The sequence below is a fragment of the Choloepus didactylus genome, chromosome 4 (assembly GCF_015220235.1).
Source record: "Choloepus didactylus isolate mChoDid1 chromosome 4, mChoDid1.pri, whole genome shotgun sequence".
In the NCBI taxonomy this organism is placed as follows: domain Eukaryota; kingdom Metazoa; phylum Chordata; class Mammalia; order Pilosa; family Megalonychidae; genus Choloepus; species Choloepus didactylus.
In genome coordinates, this window is record NC_051310.1 from 39,344,440 (window position 1) to 39,370,480 (window position 26,041).

Sequence of the window (26,041 nt, forward strand, 5' to 3'; positions counted from 1 at the left end):
ATAAACTCTAATGTAGTATGGTCATTCTTTTCTGTAAAAAAAATTTCAGTCACTTTTTAAAAGTCTGGATCATATTATCTAAGCTCCAATTTTTTTTCAGATGTAAATAAATGTCTCAAAACTTACTTTAATGACCCTGAAGCTAAGGTAGCGTCTGTTGAGCATGATGATTTTATATTCATTGGTGCCATCATCCATGACATGCCGCAAAGCAAGTAAGGAGGGAGAGTTAGCAAGTACTGCACTCCGCCATGCGGGATCTCCTTCATGAGCTATTACGAGATTTTGTTCATGAGATACAATAGCTTCATAGAGCACAGTAGGGTCATCATACTCATCTGGAGAAGTGAAGTGATCCTAAAACACCAAAATAAACACCAAATAAAAAACATATACACAGTTTTCAGGTAAAGAAGAGAATGACTCCCAGCATGATAAAAACTTCTATAATTGCTAAATCAATTACTGAATGAAAATTCTTAAAAACTGGTTTGAGTATTTCAGATCAGCAGGTGTTAATATTATTAGTAACAAATGATAGATTCTTAAAAATAACCAGGTTAGGAATTAGCTCATTCCAGCTATACTGCTTTTGTGACTTCAATTCAGTCCTCTTCTCTAAAAGAAATATAAACATTTCCAATATATATATATTTTTCTCATTCAAGTTGGGATTTCATGTTCATTTATATATATTAAAAAATTATTTCACTGTTAACAATTAAGGGAGGCTAAAACTACATAAAAGGACTATATTCTATGCCTTTTTAACAAGGCACTTTTCACATAAAGTCACATCTCCAGAATGATTCTGATTTACCAATTTATCTTATTTCTCATTTAGGTAAGAACATGTCCCACAGTTATGAGCTTTGAGGACAGTTTAAAGTTCAGCCCTAGAGGAGCTAGTAAAGTCTTCCCTGAAAAAATCTCTTGGTCTTAATAACTACTCAATTTGATAAATATTTATTCAGTATCTACCGTGTGCAAGATTCTGTGGAGGGAGTAAGAATAAAAGGGGTATATGATATGCATCTCCCTTTTTAGAAACTTACAAATTAATAGGGGATACAAAACACATACCCAAATAACCATAACGCTAACCTAAATTTTTAAAATAGCATGAATATATCGGCTACCGTCGTATCTGTAGTTGGGAAGTTGATAGATTTTTACTTCCAGAAAAAAATAATTAATTTGCACTCTGGCTGATAAATGAGCGTGTGCTCTTTGAAGGGGAAAAAGAGTGAGAGTAAGAAGCCAACACCCCCAAGGATGCAGCCTTTGAGTCTGGAGTTTGAACTATATAGAATAATATTGTACATGTGAATAATGCTTCATAATGTAAAAAGATCTCTGATACGCTATTTGACTCTTACAGCAACCTGTCAAGTAGGCTGAGACATTTTACGAGTCTCAAAGCAGAAGCTCAAAAAGGCTCAGGTGCTTCCTAGGTTCAGAAAGTTAGTAAATGGTAATGCCAGAACTTGAACCCAGATTTTTTTTAAGGTTAATTTTTCATTCTGATATTAAAAATTATGTGATCTTAAAAAATGAATACAATTTCAGTGGATGCAGACGGGCACTGTGAAGGAAAGAGAAATGCAAACGGTTCCAGGCAGGGAAACCTTAGCAGAAATACACAAAAGGTCACTGAAGAGATAATTATAGGATAAAGTTTATTCGTGGGAACTGGGTACCTATTACATTGTCAAGCACTGTGTCAGGCACTGGGAAAACCAGTAGTGAACAAAAGACAAATACAAGCACTGCTTTCATGGAACTTGGAGTCTAGTAAGGAAATACAAAGTCAGAAAATTAGCCTTCGGACTGTGGAGTACCTCATTGGTGCCTCATCCAGATTTCTTTTTCTAGGCTGGTGCGCTCATATTTCTCCACTGATGTTTACACCATTGCTTTGAATGTTTGGCTCCTGATAGCTCATAGCTGTTCCCTTCTTTTAAGAATTGCCTTCAGCTGATGTGAGCTGCCTGGGCAGGAAATGCTGGGGTAGGTTTATTCCTCTTTTGCTTGTGAAGAGTGGGAGGTACACAATGTAACTCTTAATATTATTTACCTTCCAGAGCTCCCTCTACAATCAGGTTAAGGCTGGAGTTTAGTTGAAACTCATTTTTGCTTAGCTTCTCCCTCTACTTCCATCACTCCCTTACAGAATTTTCTTGAGAACATTTGCTCAATAAACCTCTTGCCTAAGAATCCAAGACTGGCTCTGCTTCTAGAGAACCTGATCTAAGATAGCATTCATAACTTAAAATACTGGTAAGTGGTTTTTTACTTCTGCACATTATACACCAACAATCCTAACTTTTCTTTTAAAAACTGAGTTCACACTTTCCTATACCACCACCATCTTGTGTCTAGATGTTATATGATGTGCTTCTCTGCTAGCAAATAATTCCATTTGGGAAGGAATACCATCTTTGTACAGTATTGGTCCAATTACTTGAATGGGAAATAAAAGTCCAGATAAAGGCAATAACGAAATCTTTAATAAAATGAATACAATGATGGAAATTACTAGACATGCCAAAGGTAGAGAACATTAATCTTGTTCAAATATTTCTTTTCATTGGACTTAAGATGGCTGAATGAGTATTTTAAGTTCTCTGTATATCAGTGCAGCATTGTTTTAAGGACAAAATATTTGAACAAACACAATGTCCATGAAAAGGGAAATGGTTGAATAAACTGTGGTAAAAATTATACTCTGCAATGCTACAGAACCATTAGAAAAGATGAGCTACCTCTAACATGTACTGACTTGGAAAGGTGTCATGTTATACTAAATGAAAAAGAAAACATGCATTACAGATCAATTTGTATGTCACTATTACATTTTTTTAAAGAAAAATATTTATACACATAGATGGAAATATCTGTATGTATTTAGGAGAAAACAAGATATGCATCAAATTATTGGCAGTGATTGCTTCTTGGGGGTATGGTAGGATGGAATGGTGTGATGGGAAGATGTTTACTTTTGGGTGGTTTACTTTTTAATGCTTTTCAGTAAAAAATAAATGCAAAATTTTGAAAATGCTTTTCAAATAAATACAAAAAGATAATGTTCCCAGGACTTCCAAGACAAGTTTTCAGAAGCATTTTAGAAATACAATTTACAAGTTATTAACATATGTACACGATATACTATTTCTTAAAAACACACTCTTTCATTAACCAAACACTTACTGGCTACCAAGCACTGTGCTAAGTAATAGTGATATAAAGTTTAATAAGAAATCATCCCTGTCCTTAAGATGATCACAGACTGTAAATTTTTCATCATATATCATTTGTAAACCCAACTGGCCTTTGACTGGTTTATTTCACTTCTAACAACTATGTGATTTCTCAAAGAGACTAATAAGAAAGAAAAAACAAGTAAGGAGGAAAGGTATTTTAGAAAATGATTTTAAAAGAGGACAAAAAAGAGAAAAACACATGAAAAAGGCAATTTGCTTAATCTCTGAGTTTTGATTAATCTTTGTCTATAAAATTATGATTAAAATAACTTTCTGGGTTGTGATTTAATGTATATGAAAGCACAGTGTATACTGCCGGGCACTATGCAATTGTAAATACTACACAGATCATCATAACAGTTTGACTTTACAGAAAGTATGTACATATAATCCTTTGATTAGAGAATTAAAAAAAAATAACTGAAAAAGAAAAGCAAAATCTAAAAATACATAAAGTACTAAAAACATACCATTTCAAAGGTTTGTCTGAAAGGCAAAACAGTAATAGAAATTTTACATTTTCAGCTTTCTGGGAACAGATTCTTTTTATTTTTTTTTAAATTAAGTTTGAGGTACAACACAAAAAATGCACTCATTTTAAATGTACAGTTAGATGCATCTTGACAAATATGCATATTTATAGTTTCACTGCCATAATCTAGATAAAGAACATTTCCATGACCCCAAGAAGTCCCTTCCTGCCTTTTGACATTCCATCTCTATCTCCAAATCCAAGCAACCACTATCTGCTCTGTCATTATCAGTTTTGCCTGTTTTAAATTTTATATAAATAAAATCATGTACTCTTTATGTCTGCCTTTTCTTGTTCTGCATGTTTGAAATTCATTCATTCTTTTTTATTGCCAAGTAATTATTTTTTCATATGGATATACCATAATTTTGTATGTTCATCTGTTGATAGACATTTGAGCTGTATCCAGTTTGAGGCAATTATGAATAAAGCTGCTACAAACACTTTAGTACAAGTCATTGTGTGGACCCACGTTTTCATTCTTCAGTACCTAGGAGTGGAATTGCTGGGACATATGGCAAGTATATGCATATCCTTGGCTTTTAATACCTAAGTCTATTGTTTATTTTATGGATTTTCAAGAGTATATGACATATGAACTTTGGAGATGACCAGTCCTTATTTACATATCTGTCTTTTCCTGGTCTGAGAGTTCCTCACAGGCAGCCAATGTCTGGAACAACGTGATGCTCAACAAATGGCTGCTATTTGTTTCTTTGTAAGTCAAGCTATATCCTCCTATGAGGTATATAGAATTACAGGAGGAGCCTCTCCAGGTTGCTTTTGTTACCCTGCCTTCCACCTGCTTCCAAGTTTCTGATTCTACCTCCTCACCCTCCTTGTTTTTGTGAGTCATGGCTCATGATAGAGGTATGCTATATCCAAGAGTGTTGGGTCTGAAAATAAGGTAGAGAACCATTGACAGAGATAATAATGCCATAAGCAAAGGAATGCATAAGGAAATGGACCTGGCAGCAATAGGCAAGGGCACCTGTAGAGAGACTACAGGCAGAGACTTAAGGTGGAGACTACCATCATAGGCTTTGAACCCTATGCCTCAGTTTCTTCTCTGACAGATGGAGAGAAAATATCTGTCATAATGTTTAGTGTTAATTAGAAGATGTCTGTCAGAAGCTGGTAGATAAATCAGTTGTTTTTTTTTTTTCATACAGCAGATATATAATTCACACTTTTTGAAAAATTCTGAAGTTTTAAAAAAACATTTTAATCTGAAATCTTCTTTTTATTTTAAATGCACCGAATTTTGTCTCAAGACTAAAACTAGTCTGAAAACTGACAGTTCTATTTGATACCAAATTAACATTTTCCTCAACCTTCTTAAAATAATATTCCATTTTTCTGAGATTTTCAAAATATATATATTTAGTAAAGCTCCTAAAGAATGAGAAGTTAACATAATTCCAATATTTCAAATCACAGTAAATCTGCTGAATACTAATTTACCCTTTATTTAGAGTAAAACTTTGGGGTAAAAAGATTCAATAAGATTTGAGTACAGCAGATGCACTTCAGTGAATCTCATCATGTGGTATCTATAATCAGATCTGAAAATTATTGTCAAGTAGAATAATTAGAGCAGCAAGTGCCAGGACTTAATTAGCAATATATTCTTGAAAAGATCTAGGGCTTTGGAAATGATTTTTGGGGCCTCACTATAATTTTATTATCCTACTAGGATTACTTAACTAAGGCAAAATCTGTTCTAACCATCTTTTATTCTACATAGCATGCTAAATGAAACTCACAATTCAGTTACAGCAGTCCACTTATAACACACCTCTGCATTTAGAGTTAGCTAACATTCATTCAAGGGAGAGGCATGAATTCCAATCACATGAAGTCAGAGCAAGTATCATGGTGGCTAAAGATCTCTATTTCATCTGTCACTACTTAATTTTTTTCAAGTTTATGCCCAGATCAGTCACTCTCTAATATTAATATCCAAATTCACTGGAAGAAACATGGGTTCAGGCTTCTAAGACTTGGTATCTTGCCATAAATCAGGTTTTCTTGATTTCAGAAATCTCATCTTACCTGATGAAGTTTAATAGACATACGGATTCCAGGAACTACTACTTTTCTTAGCAATTCCATGTCAGCAAAGATCCATTCATCTCGAATTGAAGAAATACGGAAATCTCCCTTAAATAGGGCATGCAATCCATAGAGGAATGACTCTAAATTACTGTTAAGATTGGAGATAAAAATTAATACATTTTGACAGTTAAAGGCCTTTCATAAATTGATTCTTCTATCTGGTTGTACACCAGAATCATTTGGGAGAGTTTTGAAAATATATATTCCTGGAACTAATGTCAGAACCCCTGAATCAGAATCACAAGGGGTAGGGTCTGTTTGACTTGGAATCCTTGTTTATAAACCACTGTAATACTGAGTCCATGAAAATACAGAACTGGCAAAGAGCCAGTAAGTTAAAATAAATTGACGGCCTAATAGAAATCATGCAGTAATGATGAAAGAAACTTAAAATATGCAATATTTCTTACCTCTAATTCATACAAATGCATGTGAGGAAATTCAGTTAATACTAAGAATCCCAAAATCTAATGTGCAACTACATTAAAATTATGAGTACTCCAACAAAGGCTACAAGGGAATGTGGAAAAATAAAACTAGGTGAATTATTAGGTATAAATGGTTGAATATTAATAAAATTTTATGATGTGATTATTTTGTTAAATGTCCTAAATCTATTAAACTCTTTTATCAATAGTTACCCAGACATATATGTGAATTCTAAAAGTCAGTTGTTAACCAATTAGTAGAACTCAAGTATGTTCAGTAAAATAGATCTATACAAATATAAAAACTGCACAGATTTTGGAATAAATAGGTATAGAATGTGTCCCATGAAGAACTATTCAGTTTCTGAAAACTGAAATGTTTCCCTTACCTGGACATATGGTGGGATGCAGTCCCCAGAGCTCTCCGTCCCAGAACACAGAGTCCATAACAAAGAGTCACCAGGGATGAATCTTTGTCCACATCCAGTGGCTTTACAAAAACAATCAATACAAGGTATCATAAAGGTAGATATGTATTTAACAAATCAGAAGACATCTATTTAATAAATCAATGCCAGGATAAAGAACCAACTAGAATGTTAATTTCTATCCAAATAAAATTTCTAATGAAACTACACTTAGCAACACAATAGTATAAAATGAATTTTGAATATGTATGAGGAGGTTCTTTGGAATCAAATAAAATCTAATACTTTATATTACTGGAACATAATTTTTATTAAGTGGCTATATTATAAAGCATTATGACCTTAGCTAAAGTCTCACAGTACTGGCTGGTAAGCATTATTACTGGTATAACTAGTTAAAATACAGTAGTTTACCTGTTAACTAGTCTGGCTATAGCCTGGTAAGCAAGCTATTAGTGACAGCTACATTAGCCTATCCATAATCATAATAAAGAAAACCAAGTTGATGTGTGTAGAATATTGGCCCCCCCCTTTTTTTAATAACTACATGCCTTGACAACTGAAGAAAGACAGTAGTTCTCCTCTCTTTCCCACCCTAAGAGAAAGAGACTAATAATAGTCACTGATATGTAAGTGAACAAAATGGTTTACCCTGTTAGAATACTAAAGAAAATCCTGGTAGCATCTCAGTTACCAAGAAACAATCTAGGGCAGTGGTTCTCAAAAGAGAGTTCCAGGATCAGAAACAGCATCACCTGCAAACTTGTTAGAAATGTAACTTTTTGGACCACTCTATGAAATCAAATTCTCAAAGTGTGGTCCAGCAATCACACTCCAAGTAACGCACGCTAAAATTAAAGAAACATTGATATAAGCTAACAATGAGCTTAACTATTCTAATTTTGCCAATGGCATATATTTTTGACTTTATTAAACATTCATTTGTAAATGAAAAAGGGAAGCTAAGATATTAACTTAATATTAGTTCTTTAGTTTAATTAACACTAATCAGTTAATCTAGTTAGTTAACAGTGATTGTAATAGATTTCTAAAAATTTTATGCAGCTATAGTAAAGGTATGAACATGAGCAAAAAAGTTGTATAAGAGACATCCTAGTTGCTTGCCAATTCGACTGTTTCCAAAGAGATTATCTCTTGTAATACACACTCTCATCTCATTAAATAAACTCTCTGAAAGAATTTTGGACCCAGGTTACAAGACAGTAATAGAAAAAGAGTATGAGACTATTTTGATTTAAGAAATGGGAAAGAAAAATAAGAGATAAAGTGTGGGCAAACTTGAAATTATATGAACGAAAAATACTAAAGGTAGTTATAATGGGTGATGAAATTATGGGTTATTTTCTTTTTTTTTTCTTTTTCTTTTTTTTGTCTTCTCCCTTTCCCATATAACTTTCTATGATGTAAATGTATTGCTTTTGCTATGAGAAAAAGAAAATTTTTTAAAATTTAGTTTAGGCTTCTGCTTCTAGCTAAAATAGAGTAACAGAAATGAGATTTACCCGTTTAACTGAAACAACCAAAGAATTGGACAAAATATATGAAACAATGGTTTTCAGACATTAGACATTAAGCAGTACAAGACATTAATCCATGAGAAATGGGAAATAAATGAGGTAAGCCCTATGATCAACCAAGCTTATTGCCTAGAGAGTTTCTAGGCTGCAGTGCGAGGAAGGAGAATCCAGGTGGTATCCAATCAAAAATTACCAGGTCTGAAAAGTAGCAGGAAAATATGACCCTTGATGAGAATTATCAATCAATCAAAACTGACCCAGTATGTAGACAGATTGTTAGAATTAGCCAATAAAGACTTCAATGTAGTTATTATAACTATATTCCATAAGTTCAAGAAGATAGAGGAGAGAGAGAGCATGGTAAGTAGAGACACAGAAGAGTTATACGTAAAGCCCAAATCAAACTTCTAGAGATACAAAAAAACACAATGTCTGGGATTAAAAAACACACACATACACACACACACACTGAATGGGATTAACAGCATATTAAACAAAGCAGAAGAAAAGAAATGAATTTCAAAAACAGTAATAGAAACTTTGCAAAATAAAACAGAGAGAAAAATGACTGACAGAGAGCTTGGAGTCAGCAAATCTTTCTGGCTTAATTAACTTCCCCAGAAAGAGGCTACTGAGGGAATGGTGATTCAGAGAACAGAATGGATACTTTTAAGGAGGTGGGGATAATCTCGTACAATTTAAAAGATAAACTGGAGTGGAAATGAGAGTATACAGCTGGAAAAATACAACTGATAACTTTTATAAAGGGAATTACATGAGTAGAATATAAGCCAGATTGACCTAGTGATGATAAACTAACTGAAAACACTGGGAATATCCAAGTTTGGAGGTAAACTTTGTGAATATATGATTTGTCAGCAATTAGGGGGGCTTTTTTTTTTTTTTTTTTTTTTTTTTCCAGCTACATCCATGACCTCAGAAATAACTTCTAAGAGAAGGATCCTTTCCATATAGGAAAGATGGATCCCTATTCTTGAGTGGGAAGACATAGAATTCCTTGCCAAAATGACCAGGATTAAACCAAATTGGACCTATGCTGCCCAATATGGTAGCCATTAGCCACATGTGACCATTAAATTACAATTAACTAAAATTAATTAAAATTTAATAAAATAAAAAATTCAGTTCCTTAGTCGCCCTAGCCACATTTCAACTGTTAATAGCCACATGTGGTTAGTGGCATTTCCATCACTGCAGCAAGTTCTATTGGACAGCACTGGTCTCGACTTTCGATATGGGACAAAAGTATTGAATTATCCTTAAGTCTAGGTGGGCTCTCCAAATAGTCCTTAAGAAGGTGCTATATGTTATTTGAATTTGCACATATGTATGTGCATGCACGGTGGGGAAAGGGGGCTATTTGAACAGTAAACTTCACTACAAATAAAAGAACAAGGGAGGTCACTTTCTTTAACCTGAATTTAGCAGAGGTTGTTTGGCCCAACCATAATGAATCAGACAGGTTATCTTAAGAAAAAGATTAGAAAGAGGAAGGTCTGGAAAAACTGACCTCATAATAACTAACAGGGCCATTCCTTCCATCTTTAAAAAAGCTTGGATCCAGAGTTACAAATGAAATCAACTACTCCTACCTTTGCTCTTCGGGAGGAGCAGTACTCTATCCAGTTGAGGTAAATCACACAGAAACTCTCCCTGGATATGCCTGCAAGTCGATGGTCATAGTCTTCATCAATGTTTGGATTAAAGGTTGGGTCCACATCAACATAATTTCGATCTGCACACAGACGAAGTCCTTCCTGCATTGTCTCATTAGCTAGCCATTCTTCTAACTTAGAGGAGGTTGTAACATAATAAATGATACCCTAACAAGAAAAAAGGTTTTTAAAAAATTCAGGTTAAATTACAATTTGAAGTAACTCCAATGCCTCCATGAAATACATTCAGACTATCTCTCCTTACAGTATGATACAGAATATTTTATTTTAGCTTAATACTGTATGTATACATTTTAAGAATGCTATAATAATATACCTCAGGCCTTACTGGATGGAAGAGAATAATTTAATACTTCAAAATCACAAGCATAAATCCAGCAGAGCAACTTCAAAACAATTCTAGCGTATTGATTTTAGAGCTTCTGAATTTGGCATATTTTAAGCTATGTGAAAAAACTTTATGGTATATCTATTTAAGAAACTTCTCATAGCAAGCTATTCAACCATTTTGTGATCCTAGATCAGGTTACAGAAATACAGCTAATAATAAAGTAATAAAATATACATATTTAGAACTAGAGAAAGAAAATGCCATACACTTACACGAACATGCATGCACATTTAAAAAAAATGCTGTAAAATCAATTTCTGTAACTTCCTGCGATTGGGTTTAACTGAACATTAAATGGAAGATAAAGGTTCATTCCCAGCAGTATGAATAAGGTGGTATACAGAGATAACAATGCAAGATATGGAAAATTCAGACATGGGTCATTAAAGTTGTTTGAAAATACTAGTTTGACCCGGAAGCCCCCCAAAGTGTAGTCATTCCGTATTTCTGTAAAATCTTTAGCAAAAAAATTTCTTAGAATACCTGTGCTGTTAAGGATTAACCTTGTCCAAAGAGAGATTTGGCCTTTGCCCTCCAATCCTGGGAATTAATCCCTAAACCCTTAGAATGTCCAGCCTGATAACAGTGTCTTTGTTTACCTGGGGACTTTGGGCCATGCCCATAGTTTATGCTATCGCCTTGACCTTGGAAGGGCAGGAAACTAAGGTCAGCCACATGGGCAATCAACCATATCTACATGACTGAGCCCTAACAAAATCTCTGGACACTGAGGCTCAAACATCCCTGGTTGGCACCACTCCACCAGTATTGTCACACATCACTGCTGGAAGAAAGAAGTGGTATCTGCCCAACTGCACTAGGAGAGGACAACTGAATGCTCCACACCTTGGTATCTCCTGGACCTTACCCTATTGCGCCTCTTCCCTTGGCTGATTTTAATCTATATCCTTTCACTTTAATCAATAGCATCCCTCAGTATAATGGCTTTGAAGAATTCTGTGAGTCCTTCTAGAGTATCAAACCTAAGGGTGGTCTTGGGACCTTCCAAACTTTGCAATACTATTATTCAGTTTGTCGAGAGTAGTGCACTGCAAGTGGTTATCAGCAAGGTCTCAGGAGTCAGACAAGCCTGGATTCTTAAATCCCTGATGCTCCATTTGCTAGTTAGAAGATTTTGGGCAAGTTGACTTTTGATCCGTAAGTTGTTTATTTGTAAATCAAGGAAGTAATATCCCTTTAGCAGATTAAGTAAGATACACACACTTACATGTATCTTATGGGTTGGACTGTGTCCCCTAAAAAGACATTAATTCTGGGTCCCGTGAATGTGAGCTTATATGGAAACAGGGTCTTCGGAGATGTGAATAGTTAAGGTAAGAACAAAATGGATTAGGGTGGGCCCTAATCTAACATGACTCATGTCCTTATAAGAAGAAATTTGGGCAGACATCCAGACAGACATGGGGGAGAAGGCCAGACAGACAGACACGGGGGAAAAAGCCATGTGGAGACAAAGGTAGATGCATCTACATGCCAAGGAATACCGGTGATTGCCAGCAAACACCTGAAACTAGAAGATGCAAGGAAGAATTCTCCCCTATAGGCTTCAGATGGAGCATGGCATCTTGATTTCAAGACTTCTGGCCTCCAGAACTGTGAGACAATAAATTCATATAATTCTAGGCCATCAAGTTTATGATATTTTGTTAAAGCAGCCCTAAGAATGTGTGTGTATGTATGTATGTGTGTGTGTGTATGTAGTACTTGGCACAGTGCCTGGAACACGTAAACTAAAAATGGTAGCCACTATACTAATGAACAAATGGAAGGAGCTTGACTAAAGAAAGAAAATAGCAAGACCTTTGGAGGTATATTTTACCAACTTTTCTGGACACCAGAGAATGTAAATCACTATTACTTAGAAATAAAGACAGTTAAAAAAAAAAAAAAATATATATATATATAATACACACACACACACACACACACACACACACACACGTATCTTTCCCAAGAAGAGCCTCCAATTATTAAAGGATCTAAACAAGCACCATACCCTTACCTTAACATAGTAAGTGGTGAGTACTTTCCGAAGATCGAAGACTTGAAGCATAGAAGCAGCACTATTGTCAGTGATACTATAACCCTCCAAAATATACTTAGTGACTATTACTTCCCAGGCTAACCAACGCTGGCTAAATGCAGCATTAAATGAAAGCACATGAGGAATATGGCCGGGTTCACAGCAGCAAAATCCTTCATCTTCCTCTACACCCTCAGTAATGGCTTCTACTTCCCGTTGTTGACAGTAAGTCCCTTGCAAAAACAAAAGCAAAAACAAAAGCAGAAAGGGAGAGAGAAACAGCCCATTAAAAATGAAGGAGAGAAAATGAAGTGGAAAATGAATGCTTCTAAAGACATAAGAGATTTAGGAAAAAAAGACATCTTTTACTGTAATGGAAAGTATGTGACTGATTTGTTCATTAACAAATTGCAATGAACTTCAGAGACAAGACATACTATGTATTAATCTCTTGCAGATTAATTTAGCACATTAAATGTTCTGAGAATCAATGCAGTAATCTCTTTAATTTTGACTTTTGATTCCCAAACTTTCAATTTGGGTTTACAAATACATTTGTATTAAATGAAGGCCAAATGAGTAAAGATATATATCATGAAGGTTTGAGTTAATTCAAGAAAAGAATGGTATGAGAACTGAATTATCTCAAAATACATGGTAATACAGATAGACATGCAAAACAAAAAAGAATCTGAGCTTTATTTACCAGTATCATGTTCATACTGTAAACAAAAATATTATATACACAGTTTCTTTGGATATACTAAATTGTAACCATTCACTATAATTTTCTATCAAAATCATAATAAAAAATTTTCTGTTCCCAAATCAATAACTGGATACGATTGCATTATTGACATTTGAGGTTTACCCAGCTCATAAAATTTCAATGAAGTCTAATTATCCTGCACTAGCAAACAAATCCTTGAAGACATTCTTTTATAGAAAATACTTATCAAAACAGGTATTCTCTGCATTACTATTATTAAATTAAAAATAAAAAAAACAGATTAAATATAGAATCAGACCCATAGCAATCTAGTATCAGCAAAGTATCATCTGATTTTTAATGTTAAGTTTTATTTTGTTCTGTGGTCTTGCATTTAATTTTTAAATTCCTTTTATTAAATAAGAACTATAAAAAGAAGATACTTAATTTTACATATGCACATATTTAAGTTACATTATAATAAAAGTAACTTAATCAAGACTTCACAATATTTTTTTTTCCTTTAAAGGGAATATTATACACTCTCTGTGTTTGAAAAACACTGCTTTGAGAGAAACAGATATTATAAAACCCAGTTATGATGAAGGTATAATGACAGATAAGGCTGCAGAAGTAAGCTTTAGGCTGGAGAGATAAGCTTGGCCAAGCTAAGGATCTGTACAGCTTGGTTCACTGTTCCAGAAGCTGCAACAATTCTACTGTTCATTTTCTGTTTAATAATATTAGTCAATACTTCCAGAATAATGTTATGTAATGGTGAAAATAAAAACCTTTGTCTTGTACCTCATATTAAGAAATGCCTGTTGTGGTTGACCATTACACAAGATAGTGACCATAAATAAACACACAGAAACATGTTTTTCCTTTTTTTTTTTTTTTTTTTGCATATAATGATTGACATACTATTTTATAAAGTTTTTTTTTTTTTTTTAAACCAATAATGGAAATGAAATTTAGTTAAATGTCTTCTGGCTTCTTTTGAGAGGATCAAATCACCTTTTCTCCTGTGAACTATTAAAATAGGAGGAATTCAACTAATTTGCTTTCTAATATTTAAGTTAATTTTCAAAATGAAGAATGGCTGAATTGGTAAGGGCACTTTAAAAAAAGCACTGCTGGTTTCTGCTTACTCTGGTTTCTGAGAATTTTTGCATCTATAGTCACAACTGAAATTAAACTACAGTAATTTTTTATATCCACTTAGTCATATTTGGATAGTATTACACTGGTTTACAAAAAGCCTTGAGAAATTTCCCTTATTTATCCATGTGCTAGAACAGGTTAAAGGGCAGAAGAATTATCCAATTTCTAGAAGAAACTTCCTGAGCCTGGTCTCTTATAATTATGGTATGCAGTGGTACCATTCCTTAGGTTTTATGTGTTATTACCTCATTTTATTCATTTTGGTCAGTTTAAGTATCTTCCTTTACTGACATCCTTCTGGGAAGCCAAAGGTTTTAAAATACACGTGAGAACATAATGAGAGCACTATTTGTGTAGATCACTTCATAGTGATATACAGAGAAGAAATGTGGCAACAGGATATTTGGAGGTTCTAACATTTACTCAGGAGAGACAACAAGAATCTTGTTCAGAGGAGTAGGAGAAAGTGAATGTGGTAACTAATTAAAGGTAACTAAATTATCTTAACAGGACCCCCAAGGAATATTTTGTTATCCCAGTCACATATTTTGTTTAGAAAATAAAGTTAATACTAAGTACAGGAATTAACATTAATAACTGAAAAAGAATTTTGAGACTAGAAAGGGATTAAGGAATTCTAGAATATCTATGAGTAACTTAATATAAATTGTTTCCTAGATTAGTTTCATCTTTCAGCTACTTCATAATGGACATTACTAGCAAAAATAAATAAAACTAACAATCATGAAAACTATATATTAAAATTAATTTGAGTGAAACATGAAAAGGAAACCAATCAGCATGACAAATTTTTTAACTGTTTTTTAAATTAAATTCAGTTTTATTGAGATATATTCACATACCATACAATCATCCATGGTGTACAATCAACTGTTCACAGTACCATCATATAGTTATGCATTCATCACCCCAATCTATTTTTGAACATTTTCCTTATATCAGAAAGAATCAGAATAAGAACAAAAAATAAAAGTAAAAAAGAACACCCAAATCATCTCCCCATCCCACCCTATTTTTCATTTCATTTTTATCCCCATTTTTCTACTCATCCATCCATACACTGGATAAAGGGAATCCGATCCACAAGGTTTTCACAATCACAGTCATCCCTTGTAAAGCTACATTGTTACATACTCGTCTTCAAGAGTCAAGGCTATTGGGTTGGAGTTGGATGGTTTCAGGTATTTACTTCTAGCTATTCCAATACATTAAAACCTAAAGAGGGTTATTTATATAGTGCATAACAATGTCCACCAGAGCGACCTCTTGACTCTGTATGAAATCTCTCAGCCACCAAAGCTTCACATCGTTTCATCTCACATCCCCCTTTTGCTCAAGAAGATGTTCTCAATTGCATGATGCCGGGTTCAGACTCATCCTTGGGAGTCATATCCTGTGCTGCCAGGGAGATTTACACCCCTGGGAGTCAGGTCCCATGTAGCGGGAAGGGCAGTAAGTTTACCTGCCAAGGTGGCTTAACTAGAGAGAGGGCCACATCTGAGCAAAAAAGAGGCATTCAGGGGGGAGACTCTTAGGCACAATTATAAGCAGGTTTAGCCTCTTCTTTGCAGTAATGAGCTTCATGACGGCAGGCCCCAAGATAGAGGGCTCGGCATACCAAGCTGCCAGTCCTCAATGATTGTGAGAACATCAGCAACAATCCAGGTGAGGAAGTCCAACACTTCTTCATTTTCCCCCAGCTCCTTAGGGGGGCCCCCCGCATATATATTTTTATTCTCCACCCAAATTACTTTGGGATGTGTTGTTATTTCACTCTAACCTATACAAACCTACCATAGCTCACTTCCTATTTAAAGTTCCATGTAATTGTGGTGTTTGAATAAACTGACTGTAGAAGTTATACTGTTTAGAAAATATAGATCTTGCACCAAATAAACATCTCTTCTCTTGGCCTCACATGGAAGTTGAAGTTTTAAGAAAGTCAGTTTCAGCCTTTACCCTTTGGCCCTATTTTCCCTAGTCTTAACCAGGTCTGCTTCATTCATATCTATAATTGAAGTCTGGGCTCTTTTTCAGCTTTTTTTTTTTTTAACATTTGCTGTATGCAATAATACTGACATTCATATCTGCCAAGCTCTAGCTCTGAGTTTTAGGTGTCATGACAAATTTTTGACCTGGAAAGTCTGACTTGGAAAATTATTTGGTAGAATTAATAAATAAAAATAAAAAAATTAATATGGCAGAACCTACAATCAGAAAATTTTGATACAGACAAAAAATTAATCTTAATATTGACAAAATATTGATAACAAATCTTTGACATAAAATTTACATGGAAAAGAATCTTAGGATAATAGTAAAATAAAAATGGAAATGAAAAAAACATGAATGGGTTTAACCAAGACCTATAGAAAATTGATCAAGAAATTTGTTCAGTTAAATATTGCTTAAAATTTAGGATCTACCATGGTAGACACATAAAATCAAAGGAATTAAACTGGCTTAATGGAATAGTGCCAGAAAATACAGTGAAACACTCAGCAGATCTAAACATCTGGTTGGCAAAATACTGATACTCTTAGTAAATATTTTGAGGGGAAGAAGGTGGATGGTACAGGAAAGAACACTGTGGAGGAAAGAAAATAACCAAAGATAATATCAATATTTAAACAAGAGTATAATCCTTCTCATGAGCATTCTAGTATGAAGAGAAAGGAGAAAACGGGTATAGACTTACATTATTTAATCATTCCACAAATTAATTCTGTATTATATACAAATAGCTGTGACAGATGCTTGATACACAATGATGAATGATGCAGATATGAAGAGCTTGTAGACTAGAGCAAGAGTTGGCTAACCACAGCCTCAGATCAAATCCAGACTGGCAGTCATTTTTTTGTTCAGCAAGCTAAGAATGGCTTTCATATTTTTAAAGGGTTGTTTTAAAAAAACAAAAACAAAGAAGAATATGTGAAAGAAACTGTATGTGGCCCCCAAAGCCTAAAATATTTACTAACTGGCCCTGTACAAAGAAAGTTTCTCAACTCCTAGACTAGCAGAGAAATAGAATTTAAACAAATAAACACAAATAAATACAAGATTACAACCATGCTAAGTGCTAATGAAGTAAAACAGGTTAAGATGAGAGATAATCATGTGAGTTGGGGTGGTTAGAGAACTCTGAAGTGACATTCAGGCTAACACCTGCAGATACATCAAGAATTAGGCAGGTGAAGATTGGTGAGAGAAAGAAGGGTGGATGGTACTGGAAGAGGGGAAAGGCAAGGAGGCCTTAGGAAAGAATTTAGCACATCTAAGAAACTGGCTAGAGACAGAAAGAGTGAGTGAGTGAGGAGGCTGGTGTAAAGTGAAGTTGGAGCACTGGCAGAGGCCAGATTGTGCAGTGTTACAGGACATGCTAAGGGGTTTGATTCCATTTTAAATGCAATGGGAAGGATGCCACTGAAAAATTTAAGAATGGAAGTGACATGATCTAATAAGCATTTAAAAAAAAAAATCACCAGCTCTGAGTAAACAATTACAGATATACCTCACTATCTAAATATAGCATAATTTTAGATATTAAGGGTCACTGTATTTCCAAATCAATTTGATTTGAGTTTTGACTGGTAAATCATGCATTAACAGGACTTCTTCTCAATTTCTATAAAGTTTCTATTTATGCTTACAAAATACACAACTTACAGTAGTTGATAATATCAAGTTGGTATGTTTCTGAATGCACAATTTTCTGTGTAGAAAGAGCTTCATTTGTGTGTACATGAAATTGCTGAATACGAGGAAAGCGGGGAATAGTGAGTAACTAATGGGTACAGAATTCTATTTTGGGATGATAATGTTTTGAAACTAGATAGAGGTAGTGGTTGTACAACATTGTGAATGTACTAAATGTCACTGATTTGTTCACTTTACACTATTTTTATGTTAAGCTAATTTCACCTCATTAAAAAAAATGTTGAGGACAAAGGCATTGCATCTATATGAAAGTAATTTGGTTAACTGCTCTCTGCCTCAACACAAAAATACAGCATTCTGCTACCAGCCAATATATGCAACTGGTCATAAAAGGGACTGGGCAAGAGAGCAAGTACAGAAAAACAGAAATTCAACATCAATAGGAGAACAAGTCAATTACATACTAATAACACCACCTTTAAATATAACAGCACATCACAAAAAAAAATTCTTCTCTAAAAAAATTGAATTATTCTTTAACAAGTTTTCTCACCCCATAATGCCAAAATGCTAAGAATCTAATTTTATGACAACTTTTCATTTGAGGTATACACATACAAACTTAAACATCACAGGAGTTCACTTTAGAAATAAAATAAAAGATAAATGAATGTCTTACCTCTGAATTCAAGTCCCCGCAGCTGGAAAGTGACCAGACCATTGCCTATCTCTATAAGGTGAACTAATGCATTGAGGTAATCAGAGGCAAGAATGAAACAGTCCCCCGTACTGTAGTTTCCCCATCGTCCTAGCAGCAAATCACCACATAGACTGTGTTGTAAGGATCTAGTTAAATGTTCATAAAAGATGGAATTCAGATTGTTGTCATCTGATCCTTTATATAAGGAGGGATTAAAAAAAAAAAAAAAACAACAAACATTAAATTTCACCTTAAGTTCCCTGTGTATCAACAAACAAGATTGTTAAATTATTAAAACTAACTTCCAGGTATGGATATATCCACGTAACTTAACAGGGAAAATAATATGCATAACCCTAACAATCTCTATATAAAAATGAAACACAGGATAATGGGAAAAAATTTCAGAAAGTTTTTGAGTTAGAAGTCAAACAACCTCTACGCATCTTCAGTTTCCATCCACAAAATGTAGGAATTGGATTAGAGGAGATCTAAGAACAGCCTATGATCTTTTCCATCACCATTCAAAGAAATATACCTAATATTAAAACCATGCAAGAGAATGAAAAAGATAAAAGTAATTCCAAATGAAAACAAAAAGAAAACTAGTAAAGGAAGTCTGAACAAACAAGACAGTCAAGATGTGGGAAGAAAGCAGTTGGTCAGTCAGAGAACCTGTATATAGACAGAGATGGATAATATTAACTTAATAGAAATCAATTGTATATACAGAAATAGCAACAAAGAACCTAAAAAAATTGATGTTAGGGTTACTTTTTAAGAAACAAATGAGGGTATGAAATACCGCTCAATCTTTACCAGTAACCCATTCAAAGCAATAACATGTAAATGGATGTCCAAAGTATAGCACTGGAGAATGACAAACTATTCATTTAAAGCTTAATAATTATTTTAAATCAGTCTAACTAAAAAATAACATAAGGAAAGGGGAACAACAGACTCTAATGTCAATAAAATGAGCATCAAAGTCCTTGTCTGCCCATCACAAAAATGTGCAGATTAATTCAGGTCATGTTCTTTTTGTTATGCAAGATAACTATCAGAATCAAGAGAATCCAACCCCCTTATGAGCACATACTAGAACTGAGATGGTTCTTTTATCTACTAGAACATGATGTAGTAGTTGTTAATATAAAATAATTAGTTCTCCTTGCTCTAATTTTATAATTATGAACCAATCTGATTATCATAATTTGGTTTCTCAGGTGGACAGAGCATTTGAGAGAATTTGTACATCAAATGCATAAAAAAATTCCAATCTATTTGGGGGCTACATTTCTTTTAGTAAATTAGGAAAGTGGATTTCTGGTTGATACATTAACTCTTCAGGCTAGGCGTTAAGATTCACTCTCTGTGCAGATTACAAAATGATGTTTCCCAAATGACAAAATTAAGAACCAGATTTTAGATAAGGGAAAACACCACAAATATGCCATCCACTGAAGCCCTATCTCAAGTGAGTGGCTATTTACTATTTACCCTCTCTAAACTTAATTTGTAACTACCTGAACATTGAGGGAAGACAAAGATCAGTCTGATTGCATACTCTTCAATATACCTGACCAGTACTACTTTAACTATATTCTACTTTATAACCTATGTATGAACAGCTTTTGAAAGGCATTTTTTAATTCCTATCAGCATTCTTAAAATGCATTTTATAAAAGATGGGTATATAAATCTGTAGATATTCTCATTCATATACACTTTGCTGAAGGAAAACAAATAATACTTTATTTGTTAAAACTGATTTATTTTCCTTTTGGAAACCATATAGGATTCCCAATAAGCAGGGAGTGAAATATATATTTATATAATTACAAATCCCTTAGATTTGCCTCTTTATTCATGAGTAGAGTTATTACCTGGGTTTCTATCAAGCTGGGAAGCCAATCTGGTATTTGAATGATCCACTCGTTTTGTGCTGAAGATGACAAAATAAAATAATTTTAATAACTTTTTTTTGAATCTGCAGATTTTACTGAGAGATATTCATATACCATATATTCCATCCAAAGTATACAATGTCTCACAGTATCATAACCTAGTTGGGCAATCATCATCACACTCAATTTCAGACCATATCCATTGCTCCAAAAAGAAAAATATCAGATAGATACAAAAAAAAAAAGAAACCCCAGAACACCCCATATCCCTTATCCCCACTTATAATTGACTCCTAGTATTGGTTTGGTACACCTGTTACTGTTGATGAAAGAATATCAAGGTATTACTGTTAACTACAGCCCGTAGCTTGCAATAGGTAATTTCCCCCATTTACACTTTACTATTAACTCTTTGTACAAGTGTCGTACATTTGTACTAGTTCATGCAAGAACTTACGTATATTTGTATTCTTCATCAGTGACATACATGACTCTAAACAACCCCTTTCATCCAAATTCACGTACAATACAGCACTATTATTTACAATCCCAATGAGGTACCTTCACCTCTAGCCATTTCTAAACATTTAAGTTCAACCTTGTTAAAAATTCTGTAAATATAATAACTTTTTTTATACTTTAGAAATGTTTAATAACAAAGGACAAGTGAGACTATACATGAAATAATATTATCACTTTATGAAAATGTCTAGGAAAATCTATGATTAGCATCATGATTAGACTTCCCAGGAGCACAATTTTAGGGATAGGGTCTTTTTGACTCTCCCATCTCCACACATATAACAGTTTTTTCCTAACTGGTGTTTCAATGAACAGTATGTAGAAAAACATTAGTGAGTGTACTGTGGGGAAAAAAAAACTGATCAGGATGAAAATATGCATACTATATAAAAATTCACAGTTCATGAAATGTTCTTTGCAAGGGGATGGTACATCTATTAATATCCAGAGGTACACTGTTTTTTAGAATGATGGTTCTCAAAACGTGGCCCACAGAACTTGGGACAGAGGGCTCAATACTCTTTCAGGGAATTTCCTAGATCAAAACTATCTTTGTAATAATACTAAGCTGTTATTTGCCTTTTCTTATGTGTTCACAATTGCACTGATGATGCGAAAGCAATCGTGGGTAAAACTGCTGATTCCTTAGCATGAATCAGTGCAGTGGCACCAAACTGTGCTTTCCTTCACTGCCCTACACATTCAAAATTTTAAAACATTTTTTAAAAATTAAAGTTTCACTTAAAAATAACCTCAATGAAGCATAAAAATAACTAATTCCATTAAATCTTGACCCTTTAATACAGGCCTTTTAATATTCTCTGTGGCAAAATGAGAATATACATGTAAAGCACTTCTGCTGCAAACTAAAGGACAACGGTTGTCTTGAGGAAAAGCATTTGAGCAATTGTTTGTATTGCAGTCTGAACTAATTGTTTTTTTTGTTTGTTTTTTCCAGGAACACCATTTTTACTTGAATGGCTAACGGATAAACCATGATTATTCAGCCTTGGGTATTTAACAGACATTTCTCAAAACTGAAGAAAATGAGCCTGTCATTTCAAAGAAAATAACTGGCAATATCTGTCACCAATGATAATATTCAAACTTTGAGGCAAAAATTGGAATTTGAGAAATTTGTACCTACCCCCATGAGCTTGAAGGCTTCCCAATATTCAAAAGACTTTTGTTTGGGATTGGCAGGGATATTAATAGACAGATTATTTAAAAATATTGTATAATGAAATGTGTCGACATTTAGATCTTTTTAAATCAGTGAACCAATTTCCAAATGGCCAATAAATGATGTTGAGAAAATTATGTAAAAGTAAACTGCTCATTCAAAGTACAAGAGAGAGTAGATTTTGACGTAATCCAGTCCAGAAGTTCATGGATAAGGTTTTAGATTTCACACTGTAACTAACTTTAAGAAATTACCATTTGTTGAGTTTTAGTGAAGTATCTAAGAATATCCAAAATTATCTAAAAAGGCTACTAAAATACTTCTTTCTTTTCCAACCACATATCAGTGTGAAGCCAATCTTCTTCACATTCTTCAACCAAAACAACATACTGCAGCAGACTGAATGCAAGAAGCAGATACGGGAATTCAGCTGTCTTTCATTAGGCAAGAAATTAAAAAATGTAAAAGTAATGCCACTCTTCTCAATAATGTTTTTTTGAGGAGGTGAAATATAGTTATTCTTCATTACAAAATGTTATTATGTTAACATAACTGTTATTTAAAATGAATAAATAAAAACTTAAACATTTCTAAGTTTTGATTTTCAGTATAGTAAATATCGATAGATAAGTACTCAATAATTTTTAAGAGTGTAAAAGGGTCCTGAGATCCGAAAGTTTAAGAACTGCTACCAATAGAGCATTATTTTGGGCTAAAAACTATTCCAGAAGAATAGGATATAAATAACACTAAAAGTTACCAAAATTTCAAAAGGGGAAAACGGCATGTGTGGTTTTACATTAAGGACCAAAAGAAAAGTTTCAAACCTATAAGCCAGTTCACTGTTTAAAAGATGAGATTACAATCTTCACCTATTAAATGTGCCAGTGAATGAAAGTGTAGAAAGAAAGGCATTCTTGGAGACAGTTGGCAGAATTATAAATGGTACAAGCTCTTTGGGAATCAATTTGCTAATACATATGAAAATACATTTAAAATGTTTATGCTCTATAACTCAGTAATTCCCTTTTTAGGAACTCTTCCGTAAGTAAGTAAAATGAAACTGTAAAGGTCACATATAAGGATAGTTATGGGGCACTGCATTCAATAGCCTAAGGAACTAAGTCTATATAGAAAAAACACTTTATGTACAAAGATGGTCACAAAAAAGTTATCCTCACCAAAAAAAAACCCAGTAATAACCCATAAAGTTTATCTCTAGAAATAGCCAGCTATTTCTAAGAAAACTAAGACAACTCAATTTTAACTACTATTTATGTATTTTATTGATGTAATAACATAATCTAGTATAAAGCTTGAATATTATTAATATGGAATAACTAAGAATTAGCATAAAAAGAAAAAAGAAAAAATGAATATATTTAATTATAACTATGTTTTTAAAAATGCTTACAAATAGAAAAAAAGATAAAGAAAATAGAGTAATTTCTCAACTTTCCTACTTTAATTCTCAAATTTTAAAAGAATATAAATTGTTAGCAAAAATAAACTTTAGTAAATTATGAATCAAGAATAACTTCTAATAATATGTTATCATAGTTTTTTCTAGTAAAAAAGATAAAAATTGACTGACGAATAGTTTATTTTACTTACTTATAGTCTCTCTCCCAGAATTTCACAGGTCGAACATACGAAGTGATGAATATCGCACTTCCCAGGAAAGGGTTTAGTGGGGTAGAAAAGAAGGCCGAGACAGCAGCCTGAATAAACAACATGGCCGAGTCTATGGGGAAACTGGTTAAGGAACTTAACATTCATTTAAGCATACACACAAAATTCCATCTCACAAACACATTTAGATTACAGCAATTAGAAAAATGAGGTTTGTCAAAGGAATACAGAAGAGTGTGCTACTGGACTGCATTAGGGGGTACAAGTAGAAAGACACAGCCAGGAAAGTACAACCTGGAACGATGCTCTGACGGGACCCAAATAAATATTTGCTAACATGTATTTGATAAAAGTCATACACCAATCTTATGTAGAGATGTTCAGTTTAATTTTCAAGAAGATTGGAAACCAAAATTTATAGGTACTATAAGTCTCAAGTTCAACATCTGTGTGGCCATTAACCTTTACTGTTTTTTAGAAAGTACTTTTAAGAAATGATGGAACAGAATATTTTGGAGATAAACTGAATTACAATCATATGATTATGAAGAAAAGTTTTATATCATTCATTATTTAAAAATATGTCTAAAAACATTTTTATGCATTGAAAATTCCTGGATTTTAATATTCACATATACAAACATATAATTTTAAAATCAGCATTACAAATTTAATACCTTCCTCATATTCAGATGATCTATGGAGACCGATTTTAATAACATTTAAACAATCAAAACCGGTATAGGTGTGCACTCAAAGGATTATGAAGTTTTGATAATTTATCCTACAGTAACCCATATTCTATGCCTATGAATGGTTATGCCTACAAACTGACATTCTCATCAAGGATATGACTGCCCATTCTTATACAACTTTAATTAGAAGGATACGGGGCACTGCAAAGGGCTGAGCAAAAGCATGGAAAGCAGAACCCCAAGTAATCTGCCATGGGGCAATGTAAGTATACACAAATTGTAATTTATAAAGGAGTTCCCAAAGCTGTAGGAGGAAAAGGAAATAAATCAGCAAAAAAAGTTATCAGATATTTGAACTAGAAAATGAAAGATCTCTAAAATATATTTTTTTCCTAATAGGGAAATGCCATTGAAATCATTTTTCATTTGCATAAAAGGAAAAGATACATCAAGTGCCAAAACACTGCATCACTTTGTTTTAAGACAGATAGATGATTTATGGATTTGTGTTTCATCTGTTTAAAAAATTCTATACCCTCTATTGGCCATAACACTAATGCCAGCAAAACAAATAAAGGTAGGAAGGGGCAAAATAATTGTCCTTGAAAAAATCTAGATGTCTGTAAAGCTTAAGTAACATATATTATCTAGGTATATATTTATTCTAAGGGCACATTTCCCCCCAAACTTTAGTGCTTTAGAAACAGTATATTTTAAATCCAATGTCAAAAGAGATCTGAAAGCAGTTATGCAGAGGATAAAGCTATAATACAATTGTAACTTCTTGTTCCTGTAGGAATTTAGCTGTATTCAGCATTTCTTTATACCCCTCAATTGTTTTGTCATTGGTAACACAACCCACATTTTAAAATTTTATTTAAACTTGGATCTCTTATTTTTGTTGTAGAACAGAATCTTCAACACTGAAACAGTTACTGTGTATGCCCAAGATTTCCTGACATGTTAGGTAATGCAAGGCCCAATCTCTCAAAAAAATCACAGAATCATAAAAGCAAGAAAAGTTCTGACCAATTCAGGCACCCAACACCTCATCTCTTAAAATCATTTAGATTTTACAAATGAAGCTGTTTAATTTGCAATTCAAAAAAAAGGAATCACAACTTCAACCAATTTGAACATGCTGATGAACTCCCATATTCTTTGCCATGACTCAAAGTTATACTGGCAATCCTCAATACTAATGTGATCAGGATGACAGTAAGAAAAGCAGCATGTGTACCATCATGATGCCATTATAACTGCTTAAAAACAGCGTCTAGGAAAATGTTTCAGATTCTAGAAGTGAAACAGATTGTACTCAAATTTCACTGGCAACACTGAAGAAGAAAATGATTTGCAATTATATGGATAAGTGATTGATTAGTAAACAAATTTTGTATATATTTTAA

The 26,041-nt window shown here is 33.5% G+C and overlaps 1 protein-coding gene across 12 annotated transcripts in view; it reads right to left on the minus strand.

Moving 5' to 3' along the window:
- Window positions 1–26,041, minus strand: part of PCNX1 (pecanex 1) — a 206,691-nt gene that overhangs the window by 12,623 nt on the left and 168,027 nt on the right. For 11 of the 12 annotated variants that reach the window (XM_037832388.1, XM_037832395.1, XM_037832394.1 and 8 more), the window contains 9 exons: window positions 24,828–24,936; window positions 23,920–24,049; window positions 20,580–20,638; window positions 18,673–18,888; window positions 12,419–12,672; window positions 9,921–10,151; window positions 6,731–6,831; window positions 5,851–6,001; window positions 127–357 (listed from right to left, as the gene is read on the minus strand). In XM_037832388.1, the coding sequence (XP_037688316.1) occupies window positions 127–357; window positions 5,851–6,001; window positions 6,731–6,831; window positions 9,921–10,151; window positions 12,419–12,672; window positions 18,673–18,888; window positions 20,580–20,638; window positions 23,920–24,049; window positions 24,828–24,936 (1,482 nt within the window). The remainder of the gene's footprint in view (window positions 1–126; window positions 358–5,850; window positions 6,002–6,730; window positions 6,832–9,920; window positions 10,152–12,418; window positions 12,673–18,672; window positions 18,889–20,579; window positions 20,639–23,919; window positions 24,050–24,827; window positions 24,937–26,041) is intronic. The other variant, XM_037832390.1, reaches the window with a different exon arrangement.